The sequence below is a fragment of the Jaculus jaculus genome, chromosome 22 (assembly GCF_020740685.1).
Source record: "Jaculus jaculus isolate mJacJac1 chromosome 22, mJacJac1.mat.Y.cur, whole genome shotgun sequence".
NCBI lineage: Eukaryota > Metazoa > Chordata > Mammalia > Rodentia > Dipodidae > Jaculus > Jaculus jaculus.
The window spans coordinates 4,263,605-4,280,825 of NC_059123.1; the positions used below are offsets into that span (position 1 = coordinate 4,263,605).

At 44.9% G+C, this 17,221-nt stretch overlaps 1 protein-coding gene across 1 annotated transcript; it reads left to right on the plus strand.

Annotated features, from left to right (window-relative positions):
• Window positions 1-3,863: 3,863 nt before the first annotated feature.
• Window positions 3,864-10,980, plus strand: Spx (spexin hormone). The gene is made up of 6 exons (XM_045139443.1): window positions 3,864-3,905; window positions 4,252-4,332; window positions 4,783-4,840; window positions 5,602-5,664; window positions 7,703-7,792; window positions 10,928-10,980. Exons 1-6 carry the CDS (start codon window positions 3,900-3,902, stop codon window positions 10,978-10,980), a joined length of 351 nt encoding a protein of 116 aa, XP_044995378.1. The 5' UTR covers window positions 3,864-3,899.
• Window positions 10,981-17,221: the final 6,241 nt, after the last annotated feature.

Sequence of the window (17,221 nt, forward strand, 5' to 3'; positions counted from 1 at the left end):
AAGTTCATCACCAAAGGTACCTACTATTTGTTGAATCCATTACTTAAACTGGGATCTTGGCAAACTGTAAGGGGAACTGGAACTCTTGAACCTGTTATTTAATATCTAATCACAGCTAGGTCTGAGGGTGTTCATACCTGTTGTCCGGCACTTGGGAGGCTGAGGCAGGAGGACTGCCAGGAATTTTGAAGCCAACCTGAGCTACATAGTGCCAAGCCAGCCTGAGCTAAAAAGAGTGAAACATTGTCTCGACAAATAAGTAAAAATTAAGATATCTAAGCTATCCCTCAAACTGTATCGTGGGGCCAAGAGGTTCCAGCCTTGGACTTTTTGCCTGCATGTATGTAGGGCACTGGGCACAATGGCAGGATGCCTAAAAATCTGCCCACTGCTATGCTTTACCTCTTTCCTTAGCTCTCAAGGCCACCAAAGCAGGGCATGGTGGCGCACACCTTTAATCCCAGCATTCGGGAGGCAGAGGTGGGAGGATCGCCGTGCGTTCGAGGCCACCCTGAGACTACTAGTGAATTCCAGGTCAGCCTGAGGCAGAGTGAGACCCTACCTCGAAAAACAAAAACCAAACAAACAACAACAACAAAAAGATGGCAACTGTAGCAGAATTGCGACACTAGGCAGGTCTCCCAGGGGAAAAGTTATGCATGAAGCCTGTCTTCTGTGGGAGTGGAGCTAGGATTAATGGCCTGCTTCTATCTCTGGCATGTGGAAACTGCCTCGGATGATGTGTATGTAGTTGGTTCCTGGAACCTTCTAGAGTGATGCTGTGACCAAAATGTAAGGCAAAAGCCCCGGTTCTTGCAACCCCAACAAACTAGGCTCCACCACCTGTCCTAAAATCTAATTAAATGGCGAAAAGCAGAGAAAGATTTTACTGTCGTGCCTTGGAAAGTGGAATAAGGGGCCCATCTTTAGAGGACTAAAGGGAGATTTAGGGTTAGAGAAAGAACTGGAATAGGCTGGTATGAGGTTCTTTTGGGAGTGACCAAGACCACGGAAATCACTAAGGTAAAGCCTTTATTCGGGGAAAACACGAGCTGCCAGGACTGACTCTCGAGCAGAGCACAGTCAACTTTCCGATTACAGATAGTGGACAATACAGTTCTTCAGTGGGGGACGGTGAGGGGGGGAAATAGCCAGGGTATGAGACCAGAATAGTGACCAGGTGACCTGAGAGATAAGGGGGCAGGAAACCTAGACCTGAAGAATGTGGGTGACCCACTTCCTTATGTCTCTGTCTCCCTCCTGCTGTCCTTGGTGAGTCCATTTTGTCCTGACCTAAGAGCTGGGTGTGGTCCACACACACACACACACACAAACACACACACACACGCCTTTAATCCCAGCACTCTGGAGGAAGAGGTAGGACAATCACCGTGAGTTCCAGGCCACCCTGAGACCACACTGTGAATTCCAGGTCAGCCTGGGCTAGAGTGAAACCCTACCTGGAAAAAAAGAAAGCGGGTGCGGGGGGGAAGACTGGGGCGTCAGAATGAAACAGCCCCAACTATGGTGTGGCTTCAGTTCCGGTTCGGCAAGTCAGCCCTGAGAGGTCCTCCGGAGCCAGCCACGGCAGTGTGCAGCCGTCGTTCAGTAGCAGGAGGCAAGAGGATCAGGAGCTCAAGGTCATCCTGGGCTATAGAACAAGTTTGAGGCCAGCCTGGGCTACCATGAGACCCTGTCTCAACTAGGTCCTTTTTATTCAGAGGACAGCTGTGGGGCGGTGCAGCCTCCCCACCGTGGATAATTGCCTTCAGCAGGGGTCTGTCCTGCAAGACTCTAGTGTTCCTGGGATCTGAGGTGACTGCAAAGGCAGACAATGGCTAAGGCCTTTGCCCCTCCTCCCCCTGCTCCCCTTAACCTGCCATATAGCTTCCCTATAGGAAATAAAAGGTGATATTTGTTTTACTGTGTCTAGCTTGTGTCAACATAATGACCTCAAGTTCTACCTGTTTTCCCTTTAATAACATGTCATTCTTATTGGCTGAGTAAATACTTCATTGTGTACAAATGACATGTTTGAAAGAATGTCACAGTGCTCAAATGGAGTCTGGGCATCCTATAGTGAACTTTTAAGAATTCAGGGGCTGGAGAGATGGCTTAGCAGTTAAGGCACTTGCCTGCAAAGCCAAAGGACCCAGGCTCCATTCACCAGGACCCAGTTAAGCCAGATGTACAAGATTTGCAATAGCTGGAGGCCCTGGTGCTCCCATTCTCTCTCTTGCTCTCTCTCTTTCTCTCTGCCTTTCTATCTCTCTCAAATAAATATATGCACATACAAATAAATGAATAGCCAGGCATGGTGGCACACACCTTAATCCCAGCACTACGGAGGCAGAGGCAGGACGATTGCCGTGAGTTCGAGGCCATCCTGAGACTACATAGTGAATTCCAGGTTAGCCTAGGCTAGAGCAAGACCCTACCTCAAAAACCCAAAAATTAATAAATAATAGAAAGGTATTTATAAGCCTGCTTAATGAACACTCAGTTGCTTGGCCAAGCTGTCAGAAAGATGAAATTCAACAGTTTGGCTATTATCTATTGTTCTACCAGATAACAGCTCATCTCTTGGTGTAGACTTGTAAAAATATTAAAAGCTTTATGATTTGCCAAAAGCCAAGTCTTACTGGGACCAATGCCCTTTGGAAATCCTTTTAGAAGAAATATTCCGGCACGTTACTCTTGGTGAGACTGCATTATTGATAACATGTCAGAACCATCCTCGGCATTTGTCCTACAAAACTGAAAATGGCAAGATTGACGTAAAACATCTACTTGTGAATTCAGTAGCTAAACTGTTATAGGTGAAGCATATTAATTCTTTCAGAAGATTTGAAGTTCAAAATGTGTTCTCTTGGTGATTCACTTTCCTGTTCCTCTTCCTAAGACTTTTATGTGTCTGGGGCATGAAAAGGGAAAAAAATATAGTTTAGTGACTCCCGTAATATTTGCTTCCTTGAGCTTCCTTTTTTGTTGTTGTTTTATTTGTTTGTTTGTTCAAGGTAGTGTCTCGCTCTAGCCCAGGCCGACCTGGAATTCACTAAGCTGTCTCAGGCTGTCCTTGAACTCTCAACGATCCTCCTACCTCTGCCTCCCTCCTGAGTGCTGGGATTAACAGTCACCACGCCTGGTGAGCCAGGTTCTTCTATGTCTCTGGGTTTTACTTTTTTTTTCTCCTGCCAAGAATACCTGGAAAACTAATTCCCCCCTCCAGTTTATTCCGTGCTTGACCCATTATTCTTCCAAACTTGACTCTCACCTTGCCTGAAGTTGTTCAGTTTGCCTGGCCACTGGGTGAGAGCGCTGGTCCTCTAACTGGAAAGTTTGACAGAAGCAGAGAACCTGGTCTTCTGAGTGCATAGCTGGTTCTCATGAGCAGAAAGGCTTGTCAGACGTTAGAATGCCTTCAATAAATAACCGAATGGATGGATGGATAATGAAGTGAATGACCGGTGTCGAATTCCATTGCGAGTCCCTAACCTTTCCATCTCTCCCCAAGTGATTCATCGTCACCATCATTGACGGCTAGCCTCTTGACTCATTTATTTCTGCTTCTGCCTGGGACAATCGATCGTTTTCATTAATAATTATGGTGATAAAATGCCTTGGGCGGTTAACGGTGCTGCAGATACGTTCAGAATGACTCCTGGTGGGTGCGATCAATGACACCCCGCTCATCAATCACTCTCCAGCTTCCTGCCATTCAGAGGAGCCTTCAATCCCGCTCAGTTCTGAAGGTTGACAGGCCACCCCTGGGGACCCACCTCTGTGCCATAGGGCAGGGGGGCTTTGGCACGAAGAATTTAAAGGCGCAGGGTTGCAAGGAGATGAAAAGACCTGCGGATGAAGTTGGAGCTACTTCAAGAGGAGAAAAGGAGCAGATCATGAGGGTGAGCAAGGAGTCTGTACATTTGCCGCTTTGCACACAGAGCTCCTCAGCCTTCTTCCTATGTTACATTACTTCATGAGCATTTAGAGACACTTGAACAATGCGCCTTTAAGATGGGGAAATCGTTTCATGTTACTAAGGGAAAAAAAAAAATCACATATTCCCCAATCCTTTATCTGGGTGAAGCTATGAAAATAACATGGTTCTGAGTGTGTTAAAGTCGTTCTTTCTAGATGGGGATTAGAATGTTACAGAAGAAAGGGCTTGCTGCACGGCCCACAGAGGCAGGGAGGACAAGCTCCCTTAGCCCGCAGCAATCCCACCCTGGGCCTGATCACTTCCTTTAGGGACCCCACAGTCTGGCAGCTGCAACCTTGGCTCTTCTCCTGGCGTTCTCGGTCTTCGGAAACTCTGGTGGCGCCCCGCAGGTAATTCAATGCTAAGACGTGAGTGTGAACTATGCATGCTCTGTTCTCCTTTCTCTCTTTCTCTCTTTCTCTTTCTTTCTTTCTTTCTTTCTTTCTTTCTTTCTTTCTTTCTTTCTTTCTTTCTCTTCCTTTCTTTCTTCTTTCCTTTATTTCTCTTGCATTCCTTCCTGTTTCTCCCTCCCTCCCTCCTTCCCTCTCTCCCTCCTATCCTTCCTTCCCTCCTTCCTTCCCTCCTTCCTTCCTTCCCTCCCTCCCTCCCTCCCTCCTTCCTTCCTTCCTTCCTTCCTTCCTTCTTTCCTTCCTTCCTTCCTTCCATCTCTCCCTCTTCTTTCCTTCCTTCTGTCTTTCCTTTACTCCTTTAATTCTTTTCTTTCTATCTCCTCCTGCCTAGAGTTCTGGGCTGCACTATTTTTTTTTTCCTCCCACTATTTTTCTCTCCCTGGGCTGCAGAGACTCTGTGAGAGAAGGAACTGGACGCCGCAAGCTATGCTCTACCTGAAGGGAGCACGTAAGTGCTGAACGTTTTGCTCCTCAGTAAGGAGACATTTTAGGGGCATGTGAATCCAGCACCCGGTAAAGTGCTGCGAGAAAGACGATATCGGAGTCAGCTCGTCTACATTATTAAGGTCTCAGGTAACCCAGAAAACATGAGCAAGGGTGGTGACTGGGGCACCTGTCAGAAACCCTGACATCCTAAACTCCAGGGCTGCGAGCCTAGATGAGATGGCTCACGTTTATAGTCACAGCTCCTTGGAGACTGAGGCAAGACAATTGTTGTGAGTTCGAGGCCAACCTGGAATACTCAGTGCGTGCCAGGTCCTCTGAGATCCTGTCTCAAAAGAAAGAAAGAAAGAAAGAAAGAGAGAGAGAGAGAGAGAGAGAGAGAAAGAAGGGAAGGAGGGAGGGAGGGAGGGAGAAAGGGAGGGAGAGAGGGAGGAAGGAAGGAGAGAGAGGAGAGAGAAAGAAAAGGAAGGAAGGAAGGAAGGGAGGGAGGGAGGGAGGGAAAATATAAGCAGGAGGGACACTGTTCCTTGCGCTTGGCACCTGGCGCTGGCGGCGAACTTGACTTTGGCTCTCCGAGGCGCATCCGCCCGCGACAGCTCCAGGGCGCAGGGCTGTCCTCCTTCCTCGTCCTCAGGGCAGGGGGGTGTCTCGGTCCTCATCGTCCTCCCAGCGCTGGGGTCCCGGCAGCTAGTGAGACGACGCCCTGGGGCGACCCAGAGGACCCCGGCGCCCGCTGAGCCCTTGTCTCCTGGCCTCGCTTTGCAGAGGGGCGACGCTTCATCTCCGACCACAGCCGCCGGAAGGACCTCTCCAGCCGGCTGCCCGCAGGTGGGTGACTCAGGCCCTAGGGCAGAGGTGGCTCTGGCGGTCCAGCTAAGGATGCTGTGGTCCTTGGGGATGCTGAGGTCAGGTCCAAGGGACAGGGATGGGTAGGGAACGGGCAGTTGCTTCCAAGAAGCGTACCTGGGTACTTAGGACACCAGCCTTAATCATCTTCCTCTTCAACATTATTATTATTAAACATTATTATTTATTATTACTTACTTAGGAGCCCCAAATTTTTGCCTCTCTCTCTTTCTTGTTTGGTTTTTCAAAGTAGTGTCCCACTCTTAACTCAGGGTGACCTGGAATTCACTATATAGTCCCAGACTGGCCTCAAACTCCCACCAATCCTCCTGCCTCTGCCTCCCAAATGTTGGAATTAAAGGTGTGCGCCATCGCGCCCAGCTGTATGCTTCTCTCAAATCACTAGGAAGAGCTACCAAAAAGTTTAAAACCAAAGGTCCTTAACTAAAATCCCTTAGGAAGGGGACCTGGCAGGTCCTGTTAATTTCCATAATAAAACTTCCCCATGCCATTGCATTAAAAGGTAATAATGCAATTATTTTTATTAGCAAATTAAAGATTGAAGGATTAAAAATAAAAAGGTGTACTTATTTTAAAAAATGTCAAAAAATGGACACTGGTTGCTTAGTGGTTTTATGCATGCAGTGCGGTTGTCCTTGTTTTGTGAGGATAGTTTGTTCTCACACTTCCTGCTACTTCCAACTTTAAAAAAAAAATCAAGATTTGTGTTAAATCAGGATTATATATCTTATGTCATCTCAAATTGGAAATAAAGTAGTGCCAATCTCTTTACTTAAGTTCAAGGCCAGCCTGAGAGCTACATTAAGATCCTGTTTTTAATATATAAACAAAAAAGCTGGGTGTGGTGGTGCACGCCTGTAATCCCAGCACTCAGGAGATAGGAGGATCTCCATGAGTTCAAGGCCAGCCTGAGACTCCATAGTGAATTCCATGTCAGCCTGGGCTAGAGTGAGACACTACATCGAAAAACCAATATCTGTCTATCATCTATCTATCTATCTATCTATCTATCTATCCATCCATCCATCCAGCCACTCACACACACACACACACACACACACACACACACATATACACACACACACACACACAGCTGGTCATGGTGGTACATGCCTTTACACCCAACACTAGGGAGGCAGATGCAAGAGGATCTTGAGACTACATAGTGAATTCCAGGTCAAAAAAAACAAACATAGGGACTGGAGAGATGGCTCAGTGGCTAAGCGCTTGCCTGTGAAGCCAAGGGGTCCCAGTTTGAGGCTCGATTCCCCAGGACCCAAGCTAGCCAGATGCACAAGGGGGCGCACACGTCTGGAGTTCGTTTGCAGTGGCTGGAGGCCCTGGCGCGCCCATTCTCTCTTTCTCTCTATCTGCTTCTTTCTTTCTTTGTCACTCTCAAATAAATAAATAAAAATGAACAAAAAAATTTAAAAAAACAAATATGTATTACTGTCAAATATTTGTCATGTGCTTCTTCCATCAAATAAATAGTTCCATCAAATAAATAGTTGCTTTATATATGGCCAAGAATGCAGATCACCTCCAACTGTTTACAAGGGGAGTGGACATATCTAGCTCCATCTGCCCAGACACCCCCTTTACAAGGATGAGCCAATAACCACTCAGCTCTCTTCCCAGCCCCCAGACATCGCATTTAAACTGGAAAGAGGGACTCCCAGGGACTCTTTCTCTTAATCCCCCTTGCTTTCATGCAATCCCCTTTAGTATATAGTTTGCCATTTGCCTCCGTACCCTGAATGTAAACTTACTCAAACCAGCTGTACTGTCAGTTTTCCAAGAGAAATGTAAAGTGTTCCAATTCATAAAATTTGTGACCTCTTTGCTGATGACTCAAACACTGATTCCATAGAGGGTTTTCTAGTAGTATAGCATAGCACAATAGCATTTATTTTCACAAATATTTCATTGGTATGATTTTTCAGGGGATAATTTATGTACATGAATAGTCAAGGCTGACTACATTTCTTGTTTTCTCCAGAAAGACGAAGTCCAAATCTCCAGCTACTGACACTTCCCGAGGTGGCAGCCCTGTTGCTGGGGTCCCTGCAGAGACCCCAAGAAGATACAGGTACAAAGGCCTGTTTCCACTGCAGGACAGAGAAACTTTTTTTTGTCTGTCTTTCAAACAACTCCTCTCGGCAGGGAGTGGTGGCTCACACACGCCTTTGATCCCAGCAGTGGGGAGGTAGAGGTAGGAATTCAAGGCCACCCTGAGGCTACATAGTGAATTCCAGGTCAGCCTGGGATAGAGAGAAACCCTACCTCAACAAACCAAAAGCAAACAAACAAACAAGGAAAAAAAAAAAAAAAAGAGCTTTTCCATCCCCAAATCCACACGCATTTATTCAATAAATGCCAATACATTTTTCAGTACATTAAGCCTCAAGGACCTGTAAATATTATGTTCATAAGACTGGAGAACTATCTGTGAATTCCATGATAATTGCCTATTGTAACCTTTATTTCTATTTTATTATTTTATTTTTATTTATTTGGGAGAGAGAGATAGATACAGAAATAGGCAGGTAGAGAGAGAATGGGCATGTCAGGGCCTCCAGCCACTGAAAATGAACTCCAGATGTGTGTGTCCCCTTGTGTATCTGGCTTATATGGGTCCTGGGGAGTTGAACCTGGGTCCTTTGGCTTTGTAGGCAAGTGCCTTAACAGCTAAGCCATCCCTCCAGCCCAGGGACTTTTTTTGTTTGTTTGTTTGTTTTGTTTTTCAAGGTAAGGTCTCACCCTAGCCCAGGTTGACCTGGATGGAATTCACTATCATCTCAAGCTGGCCTGGAACTCACAGAGACCCTTCCTGTGTGCTGGGATTAAAGGTGTGCACCACCACACCTGGCTTTTCTTAAGACTCTTAAAGGAACCTCAATACACTGTGCTATGCTGTTGAAAACCCTGAAGCCAACTAAGACTAAATCATCACAAATCCTGTTGTTCAAAGGAAAAACAAATGAGGTTGTTGAAGCAAGGCTGGGTATGGTTTCTCAAACCGACATTGTGTTCATGATGAATTCCAAGTACTGGTGAAGTAGAGGCAGCCTGATGATGAACCAACCAGATCTTCAGAGGCTAAAAGAGTACTAGCCCGGTGACCCTGAGCCCTGGTGTCATTATTGATAAAATTACTCAGGGATGACACCCACGAAAAGGAACTCTGAGAACCCAGTGTAATAAGGCCCCATCATTCTCCTATTTATTTATTTATGAGGTAGTGTCTCACTCTAGCTCAGGCTGACCTGGAATCTGGAATTCACTATGTAGTCTCAGGGTGGCCTCAAACTGTCAGTGATTCTCCTACCTTTGCCTCTTGAGTGCTGGGATTAATGCCGTGCATGCACCACCACACCTGGCTCTCATCATTCTTGTTTTTTTTTTTTGGTTGGGTTTTTATTTTGGTTTTTCGAGTTAGGGTGTCACTCTAGCCCAGGCTGACCTGGAATTCACTATGGAGTCTCAGGGTGGCCTCGAATTCACGGCGATCCTCCTACCTCTGCCTCCCTAGTGCTGGGATTAAAGGCGTGCGCCGCCACGCCCAGTTTAGAATTTTCTTTCTTAAAAACTGCAGTGACGCTATAGTTAGGACAAGACTTTAATTCAGGAAGATGTAAACAACAAAGTGGTCTGGTAGTCAAAGCACACACTGCTGGTCTTGCTTTCCCACCTCTGTGCTCTTAGAAAACCTTGTGCTCTGCTAAGACTGAAAGGGCCAGGGTAGGGGAGCAGAGGAGAAAAGGGCAATTACTGCTTTCAAGCTTTGTGAGGAAGGCAAGTGACGAGAGTGGGACAAAGAAGTCTCCTGAACTCAGAGCAAGGCCAGGGCTAACTTAGATCAAAAGAGGATTTTATTTATTTTTGTTTTGATTTCCGAGGTAGGGTCTCATTCTCTAGCCCTGGCTGACCTGGAATTCACTACGTAGTCTCTCAGGGTGGCCTCGAACTCACGGCGATCCTCCTCCCTCTGCCTCCCGAACGCTGGGATTAAAGGCGTGCACCACCACGCCGAGCTTGATTTTACTGTTTAATTCAGTAAGTGTATCTATATGCCTGCTGGGTGCCGAATCAACCTGTGGACTGGTTGCGTCAGGGTTACGGAGAAAGCTTACTGCAAAGCAGATTGCTGGGCCTTGAACCAGTGGAGCTGAAGGGGCCCCAGCATCCGAGTCCTTCAGGACACTCCCTCCCAGACCACTGCTATTCAAGGATGGGCCAGCCTCTGGAGACACTGGCATTCAGAGGCAATTAATAGAGGTTAAAAGTCAGTGTGCGGTGCCTGCTAGGAGCTCAGATGTGGTGAGAGAACAGAGGGTCATGGAAGGCTCTACTCAGAAAATTTTATTAATCTCAATCAATGGAAAAGTTATAGATTCCCACATGAAATATGGACTCCTCAGGTAGTACTTTTATTTTTATTAATTTACTTTGGTTTTTCAAGGTAGGGTCTCACTCTAGCCCAGGCTGACCTGCAATTCACTCTGTAGTCTCAAGGTTGCCTCAGACTCACAGTGATCCTCCTACTTCTGCCTCCCAAGTGCTGGGATTAAAAGGCATATACCACCACACCTGGCTAAAATAAATTTTTGTCAGTAGAGTCTATAAATTGGCTGAGGACCCATTCGGTTTGACTTTTCCATTTTATTTATTTATTTATTTATTTATTTGAGAAAAAGAGAGAGAGAGAAAGATTCAGATAGAGAAAGATGGAGAAAGATGCAAATATAGAGAGAAAGATGAGAGAGAGAGAGAGCATACCAGGGTCTTCAGCCATTGCAAACAAATTCCAGACACATGCACCACCTTGTGCAATGGTCTTACATGAGTCCTGGGGAATCAAACCTGGGTCCTTAAGGCTTCACAGGCAAGCACCTTAACCACTAAGCCATCTCTTCCGCCCTGCCTTTTCCATTTTTTAAAATTTTTATTTATTTGTGAGCGAGCGAGCTACAGAGAGAGAGAGAATGGGCAAGCTAGGGCCTCCAACCACTGCAAATGAACTCCAGATGCATGCACCCCCTTGTGCATCTGGCTAACATGGATCCTGGGGAGTCGAGCCTCGAACTGGGGTCCTTAGGCTTCACAGGCAAGCGCTTAACCACTAAGCTATCTATCCTGCCCGGCCTTTTCCATTTTTAAACACAGGGTGTATGTTTATTTTATTTTATTTTATTTTATTTTATTTTATTTTATGTAGGTGGAGAAAAAAACTTGGATCAAAGCAGATTCCTGGAAGACAGTCTGTTAAGTTGGTGAGATTGCACCAGATCGCATTCAACGACAGCTACGTTCATATCACAAACATGAGACATGTGGCCATGTCCCCTGGACCCTTTCTACTGCACTCGTGATCCTGGAAGCCTGCACCACTACTTTTATTATTTCTGAAGGAACAGAAATGTGGACTTTAAGCTGAGACTGTCCACTGTCAATTTCTTTTATTGCTTTGGGTCCTTGGAATTGCCTCCTGTTTTACTCTTGAGTTTTTTGGGTTTTTTTTTTTTTTTTTTTTTTTTTTTTTTTGGTTTTTCGAGGTAGGGTCTCACTCTGGCCCAGGCTAACCTGAGATTCACAAAATAGTCTCAGGATGGCCTCAAATTCATGGCGATCCTCCTACCTCTGCCTCCCGAGTGCTGGGATCAAAGGTGTGCACCACCACGCCCGGCTTACTCTTGAATTTTTTTAAAGAGTATTTTTGAAAATTCTGCAGTGTTCTCTCCTTACAACCAGGATGACTTACTCTTCATGGTTTTATCATTTCATTACCTACTTGTACCTGATGTTACTCGGCAGTGTCTCTCCCCTTGCCCTTTTCCTTTCAACCCTGAGAAAGGAGAAAACATGGGGGGACGGGAAAGGGGAGGATGTGGCTCCCTGTGGCTCATGCAGGACAGGCTGGTGGTTAAGAAGGATGCAGGAGGAGGATGGTTGGGAAGAAGCCTCCATGCTGGTGTGGCTGCTGAGAAGAGGAGACCCTCCATGAGGTGGGGCCCTGGAAGGTCTGTAAAGAGCCAGTGCTGGGAGCTCCCTTGAGCTCCTTAACATCATCCATTTAGAAACCTGGATCTTAGAGTTACTGGAAATGAGCAGAGGGGGAAATGGTATGTAGCATACAAAGGGAGAAAAGGGATTTTTATTTTATTTTATTTTTAAATTTTTTTTGTTTATTATTTTTATTTATTTATTTGAGAGTGACAGACACTCAGAGAAAGAGGCAGGTAGAGAGAGAGAGAGAGAGAATGGGCGCGCCAGGGCCTCCAGCCACTGCAGATGAACTCCAGATGCGTGCACCCCCTTATGCATCTGGCTAACGTGGGTCCTGAGGAGTTGAGCCTTGAACCAGGGTCCTTAGGCTTCACAGGCAAGCGCTTAACTGCTAAACCATCTCTCCAGCCCCAAAGGGATTTTTAGAGGCCACCCGTCTTTTTTGGCTAAACAGAGTCAGTGGGATCCACTCCTCTAGAGACTTTGTTTAACATTGTAACTCTGCATTAAGGTACCCTGATATCTCGAGTGCATGTTGTATGCCTAACTCACTCCTTTCAAGACAACTTGGGGTCAATATCATCTAAAGACACACACACACACAGCAAGCAAAATAAGTTATTTATTCAAAATTACAACATGATTGCCATGTAACTTTTTACCTACTCATTTCAGAGTTCTTACTGATAAATGTTGAAAGTGGAAAGTATTAATTCTTCATGTCATCAGTACATAGCTGGTATTTTATAGCCATAGAATATCTTTATGTGAATGCTTTTGTAAGTAACAGTTTTCCCATGTAATCAAAGTCATGCACATAAGACCTGTCAGTTTCATAGTTCATAAATGAATAGTGAAGCTATATTCAAAAATTCATGTGATATTGGTCTCGGCCAAAAATATACAAGTAGTAAACATCCATGTGGCATTGTCATAGGCATCTGTCATTGATTATGATGTCATTTTAATTGGATTTATTAGGAAGTATAGACATCTAATTTATATAAAAAAAATACTTGTAAAAGTTAGGCTGGCGGCATGTGCTTGTAATCCCAGCCGAGGGGAGGCCAGCACAGGTGAATCCTGGAGGTTGTTTGTCAGGCTGTCTAGTGTACCAGGCAAGCTCAAGGCCAATGGGAACCTTGACTGAAAAAAAAAAAAAGGTGGATGGCAACTGAGGAACAATACTTCATGTAGCCCTTTGGCGTCTCCATGAATTTGCACTCCTGGGCACCTGTATACACTTACATGCATGTGTGTGTATGCACACACAGAGAACTACTTATTGGTGAGACAGAAACTTGTAGATATTACCTACTTAAACAGTTTATTTATTCCAACAACACTTTTTTTTTTTTTTTTAAGATTTTTGAGGTAGGGTCTCACTCTAGCCCTGGCTGACCTGAAATTCACCATGTATTCTCAGGGTGGCCTCGAACTCTCTACGATCCTCCTACTTCTGCCTCCTGCCTCCGAGTGCTGGGATTAAAGGTGTGTGCCACCACACTCAGCTCCAACAACACTTTAAAAAAAAAAAACAAACTTATTTTGTTGTTTATTTTTATTTATTTATTTGAGAGTGACAGAGAGAGAAAGAGGCAGAGAGAGAGAGAGATAGAGAGAGAGATAGAGAGAGAGAGAGAGGAGAGTGGGTGTGCCAGGGCTTCCAGCCACTGCAAACGAACTCCAGACACATACGCCCTCTTGTGTACCTGACTAATGTGGGTCCTGGGGAATCGAGCCTTGAACCAGGGTCCTTAGGCTTCACAGGCAAGCGCTTAACCACTAAGCCATCTCTCCAGCCCAACGCTTTTAAGCCTATTATATGAAACAATTCCTCCCATAGCTAGTCAGTATAATCTCCAGTGTTTTATACCAGTGCTGGGAGCTCCCTTATGTCCCTGGGTGATCTAACATCATCCCTTTAGAAACTTGGATCTTGAAGTTACTGGAAATGGGCAGAAATGAGCTCAAGGTTCCAGACAGTAGGAGGTCAAGAACATGGTGCTGATACGGTTTCTGCTGGATGGGAAGAGCTTGTGATGCTCACAGCCTGGTAACAAAGTGGGAAGGGGACCCATGTAGGAGAGGCAGCCTCTTTTTAAAATGTTACTGAATTGCAAGGGAGAGAAGGAGAAAGCCTGTGAGTGCTCTAGCTTCTCTTGCCACTGGAAACGAGCTCCAGACCTAAGTACCACTTTGTGCATCTGGCTTTATGTGGGTACTGGGGAACTGAACCCCCGGCCGGCAGGCATTGCAAACAAGAACCTTTAACTGCTGAGCCATCTTCCCACCCCACCCCCCAGTTCTTTTTCTCATTTTAGTTTTTCCAAGGTAGGTTCTCCCAGGGTAGCCCAGGCTGACCTGGAATTCACTACGTAGTCTCAGACTGGCCTTGAGCTCACAGTGATTCTCCTACCTTAGCCTCCTAAGTGCTGGGAATAAAGGCGTGTGTCACCATACCCAATCTCAGGACTTAGAACAATATATCCTCATGGCATCCAACCCAGTCTCCAGAGGACTGCGTTCATCCCGTTTAACAACCTGGTCGCCTTTGTTTTGTCCCCTTGAGGTGAGAATTGATCCCAGGGTTTCATCCATGCTTCTTATGAACTCTGCAATGAGCTCTGTTACCTTAAAAGAAAAATGGCTGGGCATGGTGGTGCATGCCCTTAATCCCAACACTCAGGGAGGCAGAGGGAGGTGGATCACCATGAGTTCAAGGCCATCCTGAGACTACATAGTGAATTCCAGGTCAGTCTCGGCAAGAGTGAGACCCTACCTCGAAAAACTAAAAGAGAAAAGGGCTGGGGAAATGGCTTAGAGGTTAAGGCATTTGTCTGCAAAGCCTAAGGAACACCGTTTGATTCCCTAGGACCCACATAAGCCAGATGTATAAGGGGGCCCATGTGTCTGGAGTTCATTTGCAGTAGCTAGAGTCCCTGGCATGTCCATTCTCTGCCTCTGAAGGAAAGAAAGAAAGAAAGAAAGAAAGAAAGAAAGAAAGAAAGAAAGAAAGAAAGAAAGAAAGAAAGAAAGAAAGAAAGAGAGAAAGAAAATATTAAAAGATAAAATTTAAAAATTATTTATTTATTTGAGAAAGAGAGGCTGATACACACAGAGTGAGCATGCCAGGGCCTGTAGCCACTGCAGACAAACTCCAGAAGCATGTGCCACTTTGTGCATCTGGCATTATATGGTTACTGGGGAATCAAAACTGGGTCCTTAGGCTTTGCAGGCAAGCACCTCAACTGCTAAAGCCATCTCTCCAGCTCCTGAGGCTTTTAATCACATCTCAAAAGCCTCACCTTCCACCACCCACAGCCGCAGTGACAAATCACATTTCAACACGAGTTTCATATGAAACAAAATATACTCAAGCCACAACCAGGTACCTTTGTAATTCGTATTATTTCTACCATTCTACACAATGAAATGTTCGAAGTGCTTGTTAGGGTTTATTCATCATGCACATTCATAGCCGAGATCTGGATAATTCTCACATGATGCCTGCATTACATGGGGCCAGGTAGTGAGAAGACAGGCTGTTTAGGGGTTTTACAGAACAAGATGAGGAGGTGAGTCCAAGTCTTTACTGTGGGAAGGTGGACACACAGAGGTGAGTCCAAGTCTTCACTGTGGGAAGGTAGACGCACAGAGGTGAGTTCATGTTTTCAGTTTGGGAAGGTGGACATATGGTGACTAGCTAGTCAGTTATAGAAAAGAACCCAAGGGTAAATGTGGGCTTGTTTTATTGTTTTGCTGATTTAGATTTGAAATCTACATATGTCCAAGGGGCTGGGGAGATGGCTCAGCTGTTAAGCGCATTTGCTGTATAAGCATGAGGGCCTGAAAAGACTTCAGTTCAATCCGCAGCACCTATATGGAAGGTTACACCTGTCCAACCTTGCTGGTTGGCCCATCTGATGGAAGAAACAGCAGCTGCAGGTGCAGTGAGAGACTGTCTCAAGGCAGTACACATGAATGACGGAAGAAACAGCAGCTGCAGGTTCAGTGAGAGACTGTCTCAAGGCAGTACACATGAATGACGGAAGAAACAGCAGCTGCAGGTTCAGAGAGAGACTGTCTCAAGGCAATACACATGAATGACGGAAGAAGATGTCTTACATTCCCCAGTGGCCTCTGCCTGTGTACACAGGGGCTTGCACATCTGTACACACATGTGCACACACACAAAATCTGCTGTTCAGTGATTTCTTTAACACATCACAGAATATGTTAGAGACATTGTTTGTCATATTTCATTATTTTTTTGTTATTTTCTAAATAACATTTTAAATATTTTATTTATGATTTGAGAGGGAGATAGAGAGAGAAAGAGGCAGAGAGAGGGGGAGGACTTGGCACACCAGGTCCTCCAGGCAGTGTAAACAAACACTAGTGGCATACACCCCTGTGCATCAGGCTGACGTGGGTCCTGGGGAATCAAACCTGGGTCCTTAGGCTTTGCAGGCAAGTGCCCTAACCACTAAGTCATCTCTCTAGCCCCTGTTTATCATATTTTAAACAGAGATTCAATTTTTTAAATTATTTTTATAGATTTTTCAGTGTTATTATTAGAAGCTATAAATGGTAGGTGCTATACATGTGTTATTTTGATGTCTAAAATATTTTAAACAAGATACTATGAGTGAAAGCTAAAAATTTTAAATATTGATATATTTATTCATTTGGATTTATCAATTTATTATCCATAGAACTTCACATAACATGATACAAGTGTTTTCCATTTAAACAATAGAGAAGTGTTACAGTAAGGTAACATTACACATGGTAACATCACTGTCAGTAATGCAAGCCTGGGTTCTACACTTAAGAAGTAATATGCTAAGCTGCAGCCACATAGGGATTTAAGATAGCTGTTTTCTTGTAGAGTCTTGGGGTTCTTTACAAAGCAAAATGGATCAAATACATATGTACAATGAAAAATAAATACGTGTTTACTTAAAATATGTGAGACATGAGTACTCACAGCTAAGATGTGGATACTAAGAGGGGGCTTTTTTAGTAAGGTCTAGAAGCTGAATAAATATTAAACCAAGATTACGGTGATAATTTAAAAATGATCAACAGTGAAGATTTGTATACTTACATTAACTACCTCATTCATTAATTTGAAACACACTTTCACTCTGTAGCTGTTCTGAACAATCCTTCTGTCTCAGCCTTCTGGGGGCTAAGATCGCAGGCATGGACCACCACACCAGCTCAATTAGCATCTTTAAAATGCCTTCAGTCTTGCTCCTTTAACATTCCCTAACCCTAAACATATATATGCGTGTGTGTGTGTATGAGACATGGAGATAAAAACTTGGATTCTATTCTGAATTATGGAACTGTCATGTGCTAAAGCCCATCCATGTATTTTAGCCAGAAGACAAACCCCATTAGTGATACTCAGAAGGAGGGGAAATTTGTGGCATTTCTATTCTCCTAAATGAATCATTCTTACCATGCCCTCAAAAACGGCTCTGCTAAGCTGGTGTACCAC